At 32.0% G+C, this 18,534-nt stretch overlaps 1 protein-coding gene and 2 long non-coding RNA genes across 5 annotated transcripts in view; 1 reads left to right on the top strand and 2 right to left on the bottom strand.

Moving 5' to 3' along the window:
• The window catches only part of LOC132752278 (uncharacterized), a 4,591-nt gene extending 3,466 nt beyond the window's left edge, over positions 1 to 1,125 (bottom strand). The window contains exon 1 of the long non-coding RNA XR_009628793.1: positions 985 to 1,125. This is a non-coding gene — a long non-coding RNA (uncharacterized LOC132752278). The remainder of the gene's footprint in view (positions 1 to 984) is intronic.
• The window catches only part of LOC132752275 (polycomb group RING finger protein 1-like), a gene marked incomplete at its 3' end in the record, with an annotated part of 27,007 nt that extends 8,473 nt beyond the window's left edge, over positions 1 to 18,534 (top strand). The window contains 4 exon segments of one of the 2 annotated variants that reach the window (XM_060742593.1): positions 1,196 to 1,299; positions 15,219 to 15,321; positions 16,067 to 16,219; positions 18,469 to 18,534. In XM_060742593.1, the coding sequence (XP_060598576.1) occupies positions 1,258 to 1,299; positions 15,219 to 15,321; positions 16,067 to 16,219; positions 18,469 to 18,534 (364 nt within the window). 2 annotated transcript variants of the gene reach the window in all.
• LOC132752277 (uncharacterized) lies at positions 5,789 to 12,594 on the bottom strand. 2 transcript variants are annotated; one of them, XR_009628792.1, is made up of 5 exons: positions 12,401 to 12,594; positions 10,114 to 10,216; positions 9,292 to 9,350; positions 8,502 to 8,638; positions 5,789 to 7,373 (listed from the first exon to the last, which is right to left on the bottom strand). It is a non-coding gene; the product is annotated as an uncharacterized LOC132752277 (long non-coding RNA). The 2 variants fall into 2 exon arrangements; XR_009628791.1 differs by having other exon boundaries at positions 8,502 to 8,643; positions 12,401 to 12,591.

Below are 18,534 nucleotides of genomic sequence, written 5' to 3'. Positions count from 1 at the left end.
ACATCACTGTTTGTCGTTCGGATGCGCATCATTATATCACTCAGGCTACGCCCTCGTGATATAATTCCCCGCATCCGAACTCCAAACAGTGATGTTATTGAGCAATAAAATCACAGTTTGGGATATATTATTTCTTAATCGTCATTGACCATAATTATACATTATGTATATCAATTTGCTAAACAGACAGCATCTTAAAGTTCATGATGTAAACTTACTTGTCAAAAGAATCAAAATTGAAGGAAGTCAACCACGAGAAAGGAGTCAAAAAAGATAAAATATTCCATCAAGACACTTTCCACCAAAAAAAAAATAATTCTGGATAGGTGCGCAATTTTGTTTGTAATTCCAGACCGCCTCGTCTTGAGTCAGGGTCCGCCCTGTCCCAAAATATGGTCCGCCCCATCCAAACATACGGTCCACCCTGTCTCACGGTCCGCCCTGTCCGTAATTCATAACAATATAGCACAAATCCATTTTTATCTTTTCTATATTTTGATATTAAATGAATAACAAGATTAAACAAATGTTTATGTCAAATCAATCATTCATTGCGACTAACACCTTTGTTTCACTCATTCGCAAAAATCATTAGAGAGGGTATCATGTTGCCCTAAGCCGCTTTGATAATTGCAAAGGCCGGTGTAAAACAATGTCTTTGACGTCACACCGTATACAGATCAAGATCAAGATTCACATTTAAGTTTTAACTGCAAATTGCATATAAGAAACTAAGGTCGTAAGGGAAGTAACTCATACTATCTGAACCCCATCTGCGAATTATGATGAACGATGATTGTCGTGATTATGACAAGTAAGAGATTCAACAATATTATTTTATCACAAAACGTCAAAAGACTGTCTAGACTCTATGCGCAATTGGCGCAAAGATATTAACTACTTTAACTGATAAAGATGTTAGCTTTAATCTTGTAAAAAGAAACCTTTTATCATAATAACAAAAATATAACAAAATAACCATACCAAGACTTCTGAAACCCTTTGGTCACATATCCTCGATGATATCTAACACTGTATTCCCTTTCATACTCGTCTAGTTGAAAACATCGGCTGGCGGGCCATTTTCCGGATGTTTTTGCTGAAAATCGTTCTGTCAGACGGTTTACGGCAGATAAATTTGTATAGACAAGGGGCATGAAATCTGTATAGACTTTCGCTTTAACGAAACTTCCGGGAGGAAAGATTTGATATTTTTTGTCATGACACGCTCTTTGTAAGGTTTGATCATGCTTTAGAATGACCTCGAATTTGTCTTTGTATCCTGTTGGTATAGAGGAGGTAAGTTTTGTCTTTTTCTATTCGAACTTTCCTCTAATTATTCTTAAATAATTTTCAAAACGGTGTTAGGTATGAAATTGCCCAGATAAATAAGTCCTATCAATATTTATGTAGATTGAAAGTTTTAATACTAGGCTAAGTAGGCTTTAATAAATGTTAACCTCAACCCTACCCAATTACTTTTTTCTAACCTTTTATAGTCAGACATTATATTTTTCAAACTGTTAAAAGTTTGAAACACGACATCTAGGTCAATTAATTAGTGAATTAAACAACATCATTTGCCTTAATCAGTAATGGGGGACAGTAGTTGATTATCTTCCCTTGATAAAAACCAAGGTTAACCAAAATATAAGGGAAAGGGCGAAAGTCTATACTAATTACAAGGTACTCGTCTATACAGATTTGAAAGTCGTAAAATCTGCATGATGTCGTGAAAGTAAATTTAGATCTACTGTAAGGAATAAAAGATACGTTTTTCTGAAACTTTTTCATTTTCATGAAAAATAAATTAGGTTTTTATGAACAAAAACATAAAAAATGCATTACCGCATGTACTGAAAAAGGTTCATGACCACCAAATTTTACTCTTGATATTTTGTCTATACAGATTTGACTGAACTATCCTAATATGTGTCCTGATTTGAAAGATCTTACCAAGTTATGTGTACTAAAAAACTTAACTTCACTAATTTTACTATATATTTCACCCTATATAATGTGTCTATACAGACTTCAACAGAGTTCATTCCGTATGATCAATAGACCACTGTCTATATTTATTTGAAAATATTTTATCATGTATATGTGTCTATACAGATTTCACCAGATTTCATTCGGTATGATCTGTCTATACAGATTTCACCAGACTTCATTCGGTATAATCTGTCTATACAGATTTCACCAGACTTCATTCATTATGATCTGTCTATACAGATTTCACCAGATTTCATTCGGTATGATCTGTCTATACAGATTTCACTAGATTGCATTCATTATAAACTGTCTATACAGATTTCACCATACTTTATTTATTATAATCTGTCTATACAGATTTCACTAGATTTCATTCGGTATCATCTGTCTATACAGATTTCACCATACTTCATTCGGTATGATCTGTCTATACAGATTTCACTAGATTGCATTCATTATGAACTGTCTATACAGATTTCACCATACTTCATTCGGTATGATCTGTCTATACAGATTTCACTAGACTTCATTCATTATGAACTGTCTATACAGATTTCACTACACTTTATTTATTATGAACTGTCTATACAGATTTCACTAGATTTCATACAGATTTCACTAGACTAAGAATCATTCATTTATTATAATCTGTCTATACAGATTTCACTCCACTTTATTTATTATGAACTGTCTATACAGATTTCACTAGATTTCATTTGGTATGATCTGTCTATACAGATTTCACTAGATTGCATTCATTATGAACTGTCTATACAGATTTCACTAGACTTCATTTATTATGAACTGTCTATGCAGATTTCACTAGATTTCATTTGGTATGATCTGTCTATACAGATTTCACCATACTTCATTTGGTATGATCTGTCTATACAGATTTCACTAGATTGCATTCATTATGATCTGTCTATACAGATTTCACTATACTTAATTCATTATAATCTTTCTACACAGATTTCACTACACTTTATTTACTATGAACTGTCTATACAGATTTCACTAGATTTCATTCGGTATGATCTGTCTATACAGATTTCATCATACTTCATTCGGTATGATCTGTCTATACAGACTTCACTACACTTTATTTATTATGAACTGTCTATACAGATTTCACTAGACTTCATTTGGTATGATCTGTCTATACAGATTTCACTACACTTTATTTATTATGAACTGTCTATACAGATTTCACTAGATTTCATTCGGTATGATCTGTCTATACCGATTTCACCATACTTCATTCGGTATGATCTGTCTATACAGATTTCACCATACTTCATTCGGTATGATCTGTCTATACAGATTTCACTAGATTGCATTCATTATGAACTGTCTATACAGATTTCACTATACTTAATTCATTATAATCTGTCTATACAGATTTCACTACACTTTATTTATTATGAACTGTCTATACAGATTTCACTAGATTTCATTCGGTATGATCTGTCTATACAGATTTCACTATACTTAATTCATTATAATCTGTCTATACAGATTTCACTAGATTGCATTCATTATGATCTGTCTATACAGATTTCACTATACTTAATTCATTATAATCTGTCTATACAGATTTCACTACACTTTATTTACTATGAACTGTCTATACAGATTTCACTTAGATTTCATTCGGTATGATCTGTCTATACAGATTTCACCATACTTCATTCGGTATATGATCTGTCTATACAGACTTCACTACACTTTATTTATTATGAACTGTCTATACAGATTTCACTAGACTTCATTTGGTATGATCTGTCTATACAGATTTCACTAGACTTCATTTGGTATGATCTGTCTATACAGATTTCACTACACTTTATTTATTATGAACTGTCTATACAGATTTCACTAGATTTCATTCGGTATGATCTGTCTATACCGATTTCACCATACTTCATTCGGTATGATCTGTCTATACAGATTTCACCATACTTCATTCGGTATGATCTGTCTATACAGATTTCACTAGATTGCATTCATTATGAACTGTCTATACAGATTTCACTATACTTAATTCATTATAATCTGTCTATACAGATTTCACTACACTTTATTTATTATGAACTGTCTATACAGATTTCACTAGATTTCATTCGGTATGATCTGTCTATACAGATTTCACTATACTTAATTCATTATAATCTGTCTATACAGATTTCACTAGATTGCATTCATTATGATCTGTCTATACAGATTTCACTATACTTAATTCATTATAATCTGTCTATACAGATTTCACTACACTTTATTTACTATGAACTGTCTATACAGATTTCACTTAGATTTCATTCGGTATGATCTGTCTATACAGATTTCACCATACTTCATTCGGTATATGATCTGTCTATACAGACTTCACTACACTTTATTTATTATGAACTGTCTATACAGATTTCACTAGACTTCATTTGGTATGATCTGTCTATACAGATTTCACTACACTTTATTTATTATCAACTGTCTATACAGATTTCACTAGATTTCATTCGGTATGATCTGTCTATACAGATTTCACCATACTTCATTCTGTATGATCTGTCTATACAGATTTCACCATACTTCATTCATTATGATCTGTCTATACAGATTTCACTACACTTTATTTATTATAATCTGTCTATACAGATTTCACTAGACTTCATTTGGTATGATCTGTCTATACAGATTTCACCATACTTCATTCGGTATGATCTGTCTATACAGATTTCACTAGATTGCATTCATTATGAACTGTCTATACAGATTTCACTAGATTTCATTCGGTATATGATCTGTCTATACAGATTTCACTAGATTTCATTCGGTATCATCTCACCGTCTATACAGATTTCACCATACTTCATTGGGTATGATCTGTCTATACAGATTTCACTAGATTGCATTCATTATGAACTGTCTATACAGATTTCACTAGACTTCATTCATTATGATCTGTCTATACAGATTTCACTAGACTTCATTCTGTATCATCTGTCTATACAGTTTTTACCAGATTTAATTTGTTTTGATCTGTCTATACAGATTCCACTAGATTGCATTCGGTATGATCTGTCTATACAGATTTCACTAGACTTCATTCATAATATGATTTGTCTATACAAATTTCACTAGACTTCATTCGGTATGATCTGTCTATACAGATTTCACTAGATTTAATTCATAATATGAACTGTCTATACAGATTTCACTAGACTTTATTCTGTATGATCTGTCTATACAGATTTCACCAGACTTCATTTTTTTATGATCTGTCTATACAGATTTCGCAAGACTTTATTATGATCTGTCTATACAAATTTAACCAGACTTTATTCATTATGATCTGTCTATACAGATTTCAATCAGTATGATCTGTCTTTACAGGTTTCAGATTTCACTGGACATGATGTGTCTATACCAATTTGACTTTATTCTATCTGTATGATGTGCCTATACACATTTTGCTTGACTTTGTTTGGTATGAATCTAAAAATTTACCATGTTCATAAGTAACATTTTTTTTTTTGAATATTTAATTGTGTAACAAAGATATACAAGGTCATCTCCATAAAAGTACTGGTAGGAGCAAATCATGTTCATCTAAAATTCAAAACTACATTGCTACTACAGACCAAGACAATTTTAATTTCTTAGTGTCAACATAAAAGTGGACATTCCCTCTACACCATTAATAACAGTTGTATATCTAAGTTCACTCCCTGAAAGAGTAAGTCGTAGCAGTACAAAACCTTGACCACAGGAAAGAAAAGACAAAACAATTAACAGCTGTAATATAGTTTTATTTTGTACTTTATGGTCTTATAAGTAACTCATGACACTCATTGATACATGTATTGCTAATAGATGCTCACACAGGACATCAATATATCAAGCAAAAAGCCAAAAATGGAAATTACATAAAATGATATTAATGAGGAAAAAAAACAATTGTGAAGCAACACCTGGTCTTTCCACAGAAAAGAACATCACCCAAAAAAGTAATTTAACCTTGTACATGGTTATTCATTGGAAAACGTTAAGCAAAAACATTTTGTACTTTCATTTAGCCAAAAATCTGTTTCTTCTCCCAGTATGTTTGTGTACATACTCTAGACAAGTTAACATATTGATGGCTGATGCAACACTGGTCTAACTTTAAAAAAAATTTCTTCAAAAATTACTTTTTTACATTTTTAGCCTAATTGCATGAAATACACAAGTAAATAAAATATTAGAAATAATCGTGAAATTTTATTGTTTTTATTTACCACTTGGAAACTATTAAAAGAGAAATGTAACAAATTACTGTAAATAGGAATATGGGGGAAAATATATTAAAAAATGTCACAAAATTTGAGTACTTGTATGGAGGACAAAGCTATAGATACAAGTGCCATGCCATGTTTAATTATAAAGAGCTGCAAAAGCTTTTCTTTGACAACTTAGAGATATCACCTTACTTTATGCAGAATGTTCTAAAAGTTAATTTATAGGATTATACTTGAAAACCTGACTTGCAATATGTTTTCAGATTATCAAATTATTGATGCTATAAACATTAAATAAAAACGTATAATTCTATGAAAGTATTGGATTTGAATTTGCAACCAGCACAGACTGATATCAACTGACACACAACTGTGCCAGCTAGTTTATATGGGTATACACTCTTTGCAGCTTGGACAATAAGACCCTTCCAACCATGTTGGCAATTAAGTGTGTGGTTCGATCAACTGGCAAGGGTGCCTGCAGATCTGGTCTACACTGGTCAACATGGCCTGAAACGTTTGTTTCCAGCACTATTAGGGTTCAACCAGTATTTCATAGAGTTTGTTAAGAAAAAAGTTCAACAAGTCTACAATTAATGCTAATAGAACATTATCATATGTTTGACATCACAGGATTGTAATAAAGTCATTACAAAAAAATTATTATACACTAGTGTAATAAAGATTTGACGTCAATGTCGTTTAAAGTATTGGAAGTGTTGATTAAGTTGGCTTGTTAATATAGTAAAAGAAAAAATAATTTTCAATGTTTTGACAGGAAAATCTAACATGTGATAAAAGAATATTACATTTGTGACTTTCCAAATTGCATTTATTAAAACTTTTAAAATGCTCGACAGAGCCTCACATTTTATTTTCTTTATTCAACTTATATGATAAATTCAATATGAAAATACAATTATGTCATATCCTCCATGTAAATGCATACTACTACTTGAATGTTACTTATGTGTCTGATAATTTTTGTGCCATGGCACAAACGACTAGATTCTCTTTATCTTAATAGGACGCTTCAGGGTAAAAATGTCACTCCATTCAATCGACCCTTTCTTGTTTGTAGTTTGGTTTTCTTTGAATCACCTGTAAAAAATGACAAAAGTTTACTTTACTCTGCATTTAAAGCAACATTTATAGCATTGTTTCTACCAAAATTGTGATCACTTAAATAAATGCACAAATTTTAAACTTAAATTCGGGCACTAAGTGTTCAATTTTGGTTAAGGCTTTCTTCCCGAGCATGTAGTGCTTTGATATTTTTAGATTTAATGATCAGTCAAACCTGTAAGTAAAGACCACTCATGGGAATGGCAAAATGTGTTATTGATTTACTTGTCAGTCTTTATCACTTAAGGACGTTTTTGGAAGTTTTCATATAGACATATAGGCAAAATTAAAACTGTTCAATAGAATTTCTTTAAACTTGGCATGTAAGATGTTGTTAGAATATGATAACAGAATCATTTTAAGTGAAAAAAAAAAATTGGGGTCACCGTTCTTGTTTTTGAGTCATCTGCCTTTGAAATGGACTTTTTTGTTAAATTCAAGGGCAGATAATTTACAATGAAGGGAATTAATACATTTTTTTTCTTATTTTCATCAAGCTTACCTTCATTTTAGTTGATATGCAAAATTTCAAGAACAAATTTAGAGTGGGTAGTTTTTATTTCCACTTCTTTTTTTAAACTGTGCATTTTTTCTTAAAAAAAATGGCCTGTTTTTTAAGGATTTAAAGTACCTTTATTTTCATTGAAAAAAAGTTAATGGAAACAACGTAAGGAATTGCATATTATTATGTATTGTACTCAAAAATAAAAAGAAAAGCATAATCCAGAAGTAAAAACAAGAATTCATTTGAGTATGTATAAGTTATCTGCCCTTGAAATGACCTCAAATAAGTAGAAAAGTCTGACAATTCCCTTGAGACGTTTTAGGAAAGCATTTTCAGGGTTCTGTTGAAATAATAAATATGTGAAATGCTATTTAGTTTGGTCTTTTACGTTTAATATGTCTCAAAATTTATTGTCACTGAATAGGGACATCACTGAGGTGGCAGGATGACTGACTAAATTGACTACACATCTAATAATGTTTCTAAGTTCTGACATTCTGAAGTTGGTCGGTAAGATATAATTCAACCTTTAAAATAAGTTTTCAGAAATGTGCAGAGTTTGTGCTATATGTTGTATGAAGTTAAGGAAAAATACATACTTAGTTGAATGTTACACGGCTTTGTTTTTGGATTTGTTAAGAAATTGTGTACAGTAGTCTTCAAGCCTCGCTGTAATCACTGTCTGGAAAAAATTGTAAAATTGCACATCGGAGTACCTCTGTGTTGCACTGCTCTACTATGCTTGAATGGAAGAGAAAAATATTGTTTAAACAATTTATTGTGGGTAAAGGGTTTGATGCTACTTCCAACAACAATTTAGTCATATCACAACGGCAGTAAATACTTGCCCTGCTACAAAGTTTACCAGGTATACTAGTAAATATTAACTTGCACTACAGAATTTTGATATTGGTTAATGTCACATTTAATAATGCAATACATGGCACCAAAGTAAATATTAAAGGCCAGGAGGTCTTCTGCACAAAATAGCATTTAGCCATCCCAACAGTAGAGACTTGTGAATAATTCCATTGTTCAAATTGAATATGAAAATGTAGACTTCTTCATGTTTCCAATGTTTTTTTTAAAAATATTTCTGACTGTATTGTTATTGTTACTGTTTAGTTATTTATATAGTTCATTGTAATAACATAATCATGCTCTTCTCACTGTAATAAATGTCACCGCCTTGCATGTTATATATGTGAGTAAAGAACATTTAAATATGTTCATATGCTCAATAAAATATTGAATTGAATTGTTATTTAAAAACAATTATTGGAATCCTATCAAGTTATATTCACTGATAGACATGACAATATGTATAATATCAATTTAGTATCAAATCTGAAGAATCCATTTCATATATAAACATGTGTATACATGTACCTTGTTAGAACCTGAGCTCCTTAATTTCACTGAAGCATTCATACTATCCCTCTGTCCACCTGCAACACATGGGAGATAAATGCTACAATACTTCAATAGTAAGTAAATAATAAATATTTACATTAAAATAAGCAACTTCTCATTTCATATATGAATGAAACAGAGACACTGTTCCCTGGGTTTTAAATCAAGCTAAAAATGATTATGTCACTTAAAATATGGAATTTAAAATTGCATACACAACCCTAACCAAGTCTAGCACTGCTGCAAACATAGACTTGCAAAGGATAAAAGTCCTCCAGTTATTCAAATAATCTCAAGTTCGAATACATTGAATATGAATACCAGTGTTCGCGTTTACTGAGTAAACATATCAATTTACTTGCTAAAATTGCCAGGGAGGAAAGAAAAAAAGGGCTGTTGAGTCCCTGGGACGAAACACTTTTTCCCCGATAATTGGTCAATTCTCTCTTAAGTTTTTTTGCTCTGCTTGAAAATGATTTTCTATTCACTTTAAATAAATTGTATTATAAGAACTTGACTTTCACCTCATTTTCATTTGTTACTTTCTCATTAGCAATGCAGATTTATATCCCAAACGTAGACTAGGAGCAAGTGCTCGGCCTCGTTTTGGGCCAACCTATCAATGGTATCCGCGAACATCAACAGTCACAAATTTGATTGTATTATGAAGTTATGCAAACATTGACATTTTTGTAATTGAGGACTCGTTCCATTTGAATTGGGACGTAACAGATCTATTAGCACTGAGTCCCAGGTACTCAGTAAAGTTAGGGAAAATCGCTAACACTGAATACAAACTTTTAGATTTGTCCTCAGCTGTAGAGGTGTGAGAGGTTCTAGAGGTATGACCTTGTAGACATGGTGTTGGCTTACTTGATGGGTTTGATCTACATACATCTCTCTGAAAGCAGTACAAATTTATTTACAGATAATTTAAATTTGCATTCTGTAGGCCTACATATGATTGATAAATACAATTATTCACAATAAAGTAATAAAAATATGTGTGTAATGTAATCTATTATAGCTCATTATGATTTATTAACAATATTGCCTTATGTGGCATCAGAAAGTAACAATCTGTAATGTCCCATGCAAACATCTTATATGGCACCAGACAGTATTGAACAAGATAAAACAATGGTCGTAGGACAGGGCGGACCATGAGACAGGGCAAACCATACCAGGACGGACCATATGTTTGGAAAGGGCGGACCATATCTTGGAAAGGGTGGACCATGACTCGAGATGAGGTGGACCATAATTAATTTCAAATTTAATACTGCTATTTCATTTTTTATTTTTTTTATCTTTTGATATCAATGTTATCAAAAACAAAAAAATGTTTAAAAAAATAAATTAATATAATTTTATACTAGTACATGTATACAATGTATATTACAGTGAATACTTAGAGTATTAACATTTACAGTACCCTTGCAATTATAAGTATAAAATAGGTAGGGTAAGATAGTGGGAATGGATTGAAAAAATCTTATAAGTAAAACATATTTTCGTTCTGCACTGAAGTTAATAAACTTGACAAAATTACTTTAATTTTAATATTTTTTTATATAATCCATTCATAACATTTAAGTTTTATAAAGGAAAAATGATTATTTATATTAGTTCATTCCTTACTAACTATAGGACAACCAAGAATAGTTTATATACAATCGTCAATGTATATCAATTCGCTAAACAGACAGCATCTTAAAGTTCATGATGTAAACTAACTTGTCAAAGGAATCAAAATTAAAGGAAGTCAACCACGAGAAAGCAGTCAAAAAAGATAAAATATTCCATCAAGACACTTTCCACCCAAAAAAAAAATTCTGGATAGGTGCACAATTTTGTTTGTAATTCCAGACCGCCTAGTCTTGAGTCAGGGTCCGCCCTGTCCCAATATATGGTACGCCCCATCAAAACATACGGTCCGCCCTGTCTCACGGTCCGCCCTGTCCGTAATTCATAACAATATAACACTATTTTTTTCCATTTTTATCTTTTCTATATTTTGATATTAAATGAATAACAAGATTAAACAAATGTTTATGTCAAATCAATCATTCAATGCGACTAACACCTTTGTTTCACTCATTCGCAAAAAATCATTAGAGAGAATATCATGTTGCCCTAAGCCGCTTGATAATTGCAAAGGCCGGTGTAAACAATGTCTTTGACGTCACACCGTATACAGATCAAGATTCACATTTAAGTTTTAACAGCAAATTGCATATAAGAAACTAAGGTCGTAAGGGAAGTAACTCATACTATCTGAACCCCATCTGCGAATTATGATGAACGATGATTGTCATGATTATGACACACTTACGAACTTTCGCTATACGTCTATGCAATATTTCGATAGAGCGGAAGTCAGTGCGCGAGCATGCGCTTTGCCATATCTCGTTCAGTTAACGCTCACGTTTTAAATCGGTTGCTATGAAGCGACACTAAGTGTACATGGCTTTTACAACTAAAATATCAGACAAACACATTAAAACAATACACATAGACTACACATAGTTGTTTTCCATATTAATATTTTGCATTTGAAACTGATAGTCAAACAAATATCTCAATATTCTTACTGATTTAATGTATTGTTTACATGTGATGACAGCAACGCTGTGTGTTAGATTACTTTCGGTTCAGAAAATTCATTTGTTTACCATCAAAACTCATATGTTTACCATAGGAACCATATATTGATAGAAAGCAAATTAAACAAAGGTAAAGAAAAAATTGTCCGTTTCTGAACAAAAAATCGAATAAATAAATACAAAGTCTTTTTAAAAAGTCCCTTCTTTGAGTTCATTTGAAAGGGGAATAATTTGGTGGAATTTTAGACAGGGAAACAGGGAGTTATCTTTCATGGCTAGGGAATATGGCCGACTGAAATTATGCAAGCAAGTTTGTAAGTGTGACAAGTAAGTCTTACTTGAAGAGATTCAACAATATTATTTTATCTCAAAACGTCAAAAGACTGTCTATGCGCAATTGGCGCAAAGATATAAACTGATAAAGATGTTAGCTTTAATCTTGTAAAAAGAAACCTTTTAACATAACAAAATAACCATACCAAGACTTCTAAAACCCTTTGGTCACATATCCTCGATGATATCTAACACTGTATTCCCTTTCATACTCGTCTAGTTGAAAACATCGGCTGGCGGCCACTTTCCGGATGTTTTTGCTGAAAATCGTTCTGTCAGACGGTTTACGGCAGATAAATTTGTATAGACAAGGGGCATGAAATCTGTATAGACTTTCGCTTTAACGAAATATAAGTAGGTCCAAATATTTGGAATCCTTTGCTTTTATCGTTGAGTTTTATATAAGACAGGTTGATATGCCTTAATCAATTATTTACACATGCATCAACAAATATGTAAACCTAAAGGAAAAAATGTTTAATTTATGTCAACAGATTCTACATCCTATCGCAATATCTAATCTGAATATTACAAATGATCATAATTAGCCCTAATTAATTCAGTTTGCTACAAAGAAATAGGCGATAAAGTCCGAGTAATCCAATAGCTTAGGACCTATCTATTTATAGGGAGTACTCAGGGGAGGTTATTCACTACTGTCCCTCATTGGATTTAACTCTTGAGTGGTTGGACCAATGCTCAGCGCATACCAATGCTCGGCGTAAAAAATATTTTTTTTAGAATATCTGAAAATGTCTCGAGTTATCTCTGATTAAGGTCACTGGTGCTTTTATTTACATCTTTCACCATTTTATTCTGGTGTGGTTCACTGCTGGTAAAGTCACGTGACAATGCTAATAGCAGACGAACAACCATATGTAATCCCCAACATATAAATTATTAAAATCTTTTAACACTAGAGTTCTGGGGCTGTAAAATTTAAACTAAAAGTTGGGTTCTTGTAAATGTATGAACCTTATTTGGTTGTTACAATTTATTCAATATGTTTTCTTCATAAGATAAAAATGAGATTTTATTCGAAAAACAATCCTGCATCATGAGTATTGTACGCCGAGCTATTGTACAATTTCACGCAAACCACTCTTGTTTATCCGGACTTTCTATAGCTCCAGCCATGCACATCATTATGTGATTAGCGAATGGCTATTTAAAACAATATCATCGGTCTTGAAAATAGACATATAACATTGAGGTTTGTTGACGTTGATTTGAATTTGCCATATCAAATATAGTATTTTTACGCCGAGCGTTGGTCCACCCACTCTAGTACTATAGTGTGGGAACTAAGGCTGTAATGAATTTCCTAACTCTCTTTACATCGCAAATTTGTCATGAATTTCGGACACGAATATTCGAGTGCCTTTGTATCGCCAGATTCACAATTTTTTGGAATCATAACTGAACGAGAAATTCTGATATACATGTAGGTCTAACACTGCTTTTCATCCTATATTATTAAGCTTGTAAAAAATATCTTTTTAAAATAATCAGGGTATTTTCTTAGCCTATCTGAAACATGTTATATGACTGAAAATAAACACTCCAAGGTATTAAGCTAAGCAACTACAATGTAGAAGTTTCGCTTTCTTTAACTTAAACACAAGAAAGTTACTGAAAAATGAAATAATCATTACGTTTCTTTGTAATGTTAGTAAATAAATGCAATGAATATCTATTTCTATGAATTGAATTTAATACAAGTATTTATATGTTCAAAATAAAACTTTAATGTAAATGTTTATATTGTAAGAATTATTTATAGAGTAGAATCTACAAATTAAATGTTCACTTTTAAAGTTGTATAATAATATTAGTATCAAAGTATCCCTAGTAAATGTGTTCTGCTATGTATTTGAATTGCTGGATTATTAAGTCTTATGTAAGATGATAGTTTGACATAAAGTATGTTAAATATTACACCATTCAGGCATTTGCTGGTGTATCGCAAACAGGTTGGCCTTAATTGCTCCTCTGTATCGTTAAATGTTATCCTATGGCCTGTACCCTGACAATACAAAGACCTATTGGGAACAATACCTCTAGACCCTTGCAGAAATCATGATCACAAAGTAGAAAAATATCACTTTTTTGCCATCATTCTTGCATTCATGTTCATTTTTAGCTCGACTTTTCTATGAAAAGGGGAGCTATCCTACTCGCCCCGGCGTCGGCGTCGGCGTCACACCTTGGTTAAGTTTTTCGTACCACCCCACTTTATTTCAGAAGTATTACAAGTATGGCTTTGAAACTTACCATACTTGTTCACCATCATAACCTCCATCTACAGACAAGAGTACATAACTCTGTCAAGGTTTTTGACAGAATTATGGCCCTTTTTTGACTTAGAAAGTGTATTGAGCTTGGTTAAGTTTTTTGTACCACCTCACTTTATTTCAAAACCATTGGAGGTATTGCTTTGAAACTGACCATACTTGTTTACCATCACGACCTTCATCAACAGACAAGAGGACATAACTCTGTCAAGGTTTTTGACAGAATTATGCCCCTTTTTGACTTAGAAAATACATTGAATATGGGTAAAATCCACTTATTGCCTTAACCCTTTGAGATATTGCTTTGAAACTTTTAATGCTATTTCACATCATTACCCCCATCTGTACGCAAGAGAAGGTAACTCTGTCAAGGATTTGTTTTAAAAATTAAGGCCTTTTATCGACTTAGAATCTTGGTTCTTGTATTGCCTTTTACTGCAAAAACTTTTTTTATTGGCAAGCAATAAAAAAGTCGAGCGCGCTGTCTTACGGACAGCTCTTGTTGTATATAAATTGGAGTGAAGAAATGATCTTCAAGTGCATGGGTGAATGGGAGATTTTAGCATTTAATCAAACGCTTTGTCTGGTATTTATGGTAATACGGAAATTAATGTGGTGCTCCAACACATAGTTAAGATAAGTAACCGTTGTTTAATTTTTTCCTTTACAGGATATCATTATACGAATCAATGACGTGAATCCTCACATCATATGTTCATTATGCTTTGGTTATTTTATTGATGCAACAAGCATCGTGGAATGCCTTCATACATGTAAGTAGAATTCATTGCATGAACACTTACAGTTTTACTATAACATTGTGTGAATAATTGCAGAATACAGAAGTTGATGGCGCATGTGATTATAAATGTTCTGATAATTAGTTTTTATTCTGTGTTTAAATAATTTATGTAATATAAATTTTATATATTAGTTTCTGTTACTATTTTATAGTGCAATTTTCTCACAGAAAAATAATATGTTACATTAGTTGAAGTGATGTTGTGAAATTTTTTCACCTTGGTTGTATGCTTCTATATAACCATACATAATTACAATTATCTTGCTTTCGAAGTGATAAATTGATATTGCTAGATTTAGTAGCCTGCTGACTACAACAGATTATACCATGGTGACTATCTGTCACATGTGATCATGGTCTGTATTGTTGGCTATTCCGTCAGTACATATTTTGAAAATTTACGTACAAATGGTGCTCAGATTGAAAGATTGACAATTCCATATAGATATTAAAGGTTTAAGAAAGGGCTTCCAATAAGTTTCAAAAATTTGGAAGTCAGAGACTGCAAAATCTCTGACATTGGAAATCACATTAGATAGGTAAAGAAGGAAAAGTATTAGATTTTGGAAGTCAAATTAAATGACTCCCAAACTTCCATTAACGGAAGCCCTGTTTAAGGCAGTAACTTTCCTGCACTGTCCATGGACGTTTATATTTAATACTCTTTGCCTTTTCCTGTAATAAACTTTGATAAATTTATATATTTTATTTTACAGTTTGTAAAAAGTGTATTGTGAAGCATTTACAAGTGAGTAAACACTGTCCAACATGTAATATCAAAGTACATGAAACACAACCCCTGCTCAATCTACGTGCGGATAGAACCTTACAAGATATAGTGTATAAACTGGTTCCTGGTTTATTTGAGAGTAAGTATAATGTGCAGATAGAACCTTACAAGATATAGTATATAAACTGGTTCCCGGTTTAATTGAGAGTAAGTATAATGTGCCGATAGAACCTTACAAGATATAGTATAATGTGCGGATAGAGCCTCACAGGATATAATATATAAACTGGTTCATTGTTTATTTGAGAGGAAGTATAATGTGCTGACAGAACCTTACAGGATATAGTGTATAAATTGGTTCCCGGTTTATTGTGTCGCCTTGAAAAGGTGACATATAGGGGTTACTTTTGTCGGCGGTGTCGGCGGCGGCGGCATCTGTGTCGGCGTCGTTGTCGGCGTCGGCGTCCGCTAAAGCTTGTCCGAAGCATAACTCAGTCACTATAAGTCTGATTGACTTCAAACTTGGTATGCATGCTTCTTTCAATAACCCGAAGTGCAGTGCTAAAGGACCGGTACTCTGCAGTTCTTATTTTTTGAGTTATTGCCCTTTGTTAATTTTCATACTTTAATTTTGTCCGGGCCATTTCTCTTCAACAAAAAAAGCTATGGACTTGAAACATCATAGGATGATAGATCTCATTAAGAAGAAATGCAGTGCACAAGAACCAGTACTCTGCACTTCCTAATTTTTGAGTTATTGCCCTTTGTTAATTTTCATACTTTATTTTTGTCCGGGCCATTTCTCCTAATGTATAAAAGCCATGGACTTGAAACTTCATAGGATGATAGGTCTCATTAAGAAGAAGTGCAGTGCACAAGAACTGGTACTCTGCATTTCTTATTTTTTGAGTTATTGCCCTTTGTTTATTTTCATACTTAATTTTTGTCCAGGCCATTTCTCTGAAAGTATAAAAATTATGGACTTGAAACTTCATAGGATGATAGATTTCATTAAAAAGAAGTGCAGTGCATAAGAACTGATACTCAGCATTTCTTATTTTTGAGTTATTGCCCTTTGTTGCTTTTCTTACTTTATTTTTGTCCTGGTCATTTTTCCTCAAGTATGAAAGCTATGGACTTGAAACATCATAGAATGATAGATCTTATTAATAAGAAGTGCAGTGTACAGAAACTGCTGCTCTGCACTTATTATTTTTTTAGTTATTGCCCTTTGTTATTTTTCATATTTCATTTTTGTCCTGGCCATTTCCCCTAAACTACATTGTTCACAAGGCGACACATCCGACTCGCGGAGTTCTAGTTTGAGAGTAAGTATAATAAGCCGATAAAACCTTACAAGATATAGTGTATAAACTGGTTCCTGTTTTATTTGAGAGGAAGTATACCGTAATCAAAATTAGTATACATGTATATTATGCCTAAAAGTTAAAGGCACATTATGCCTCAGAAAAAAAATCCTCATTTAGAAAGGGAAAAATGAGTTTTAAAATGTTTAAATAATGGCTTTAGAAGATGTTCAGTTAGATGTTCATTACCTGAAGAAAGAAGTGTTCAATGTGAAATTATTTGTCATAAAAGTAACAGAATGTAATCAAAGTAGTTTTTTGACTTCCATAACTATAACTGTATTTACTCTGAGAAAACAATAGATGCAAAATATGATTAAGGTAATTGATCGATGAATTACATTTTGGAAATGCTAAAAACAGAATAAATGTAATTTTGAGGAATAAAGATAAAAGCATTTCTTAGGAATAATGAGCCTTTAAACATTAAATCCGTTTCCGAGTGCCACTTTTTAGAATGTTTTCCCCAAATTATGAAAATAAGTTACAACCTAAATTGAAAATTCATATTAAAGTAACATCTGATGTAAGGGTATGGGTAATGTGATTTTATTTTTCAAGTGCAAGGAATATTTTGTACATATATTAGATTTTTTATGTATCAAAAACAATAGAACTTTTTAATACAAGCCATGCTTTGTGAAATTGTATTGTGTTATAGTAGTATGCATGGAAAGAAGGAAAATTTAGAAAACCTATTAAAATGTTTAGTATTTTAATTTGTTTACATATACATACAATTATATAACTAAATATAGAAACAGTATATTTCATAAAAATTCATATTTACCTATAAAGCTGGGTTGATTTATGAAAATCTTCATAATTATGGGTAATCATAAAGATTTAATTGTGAATTTTCAAAAGATTTGTCATTTGGGAAAAGGCCAATATTTCCGCTATTTATGCAAAAAGGTAACATGTAATAAAAGATTTGATGACAGTAGAAAATTTTGTTGTTACAGTTACATTTTCAGAAGAAGATTTTGCTGTTATACCAGAAGAAAATTTTCATTTTCAGATGAGGAAGAAAGAAGAGAAGAGTTCTATAAATCTAGGGGCATGCTTATCAAGAAGAAAAGAGAAG

This window comes from Ruditapes philippinarum, unplaced genomic scaffold, assembly GCF_026571515.1.
Source record: "Ruditapes philippinarum isolate M1 unplaced genomic scaffold, ASM2657151v2 ctg7174_1_1_1_1, whole genome shotgun sequence".
NCBI lineage: Eukaryota > Metazoa > Mollusca > Bivalvia > Venerida > Veneridae > Ruditapes > Ruditapes philippinarum.
Note: the sequence above shows the minus strand (reverse complement) of the source record. Positions and strands in the feature narration are given on the sequence as shown.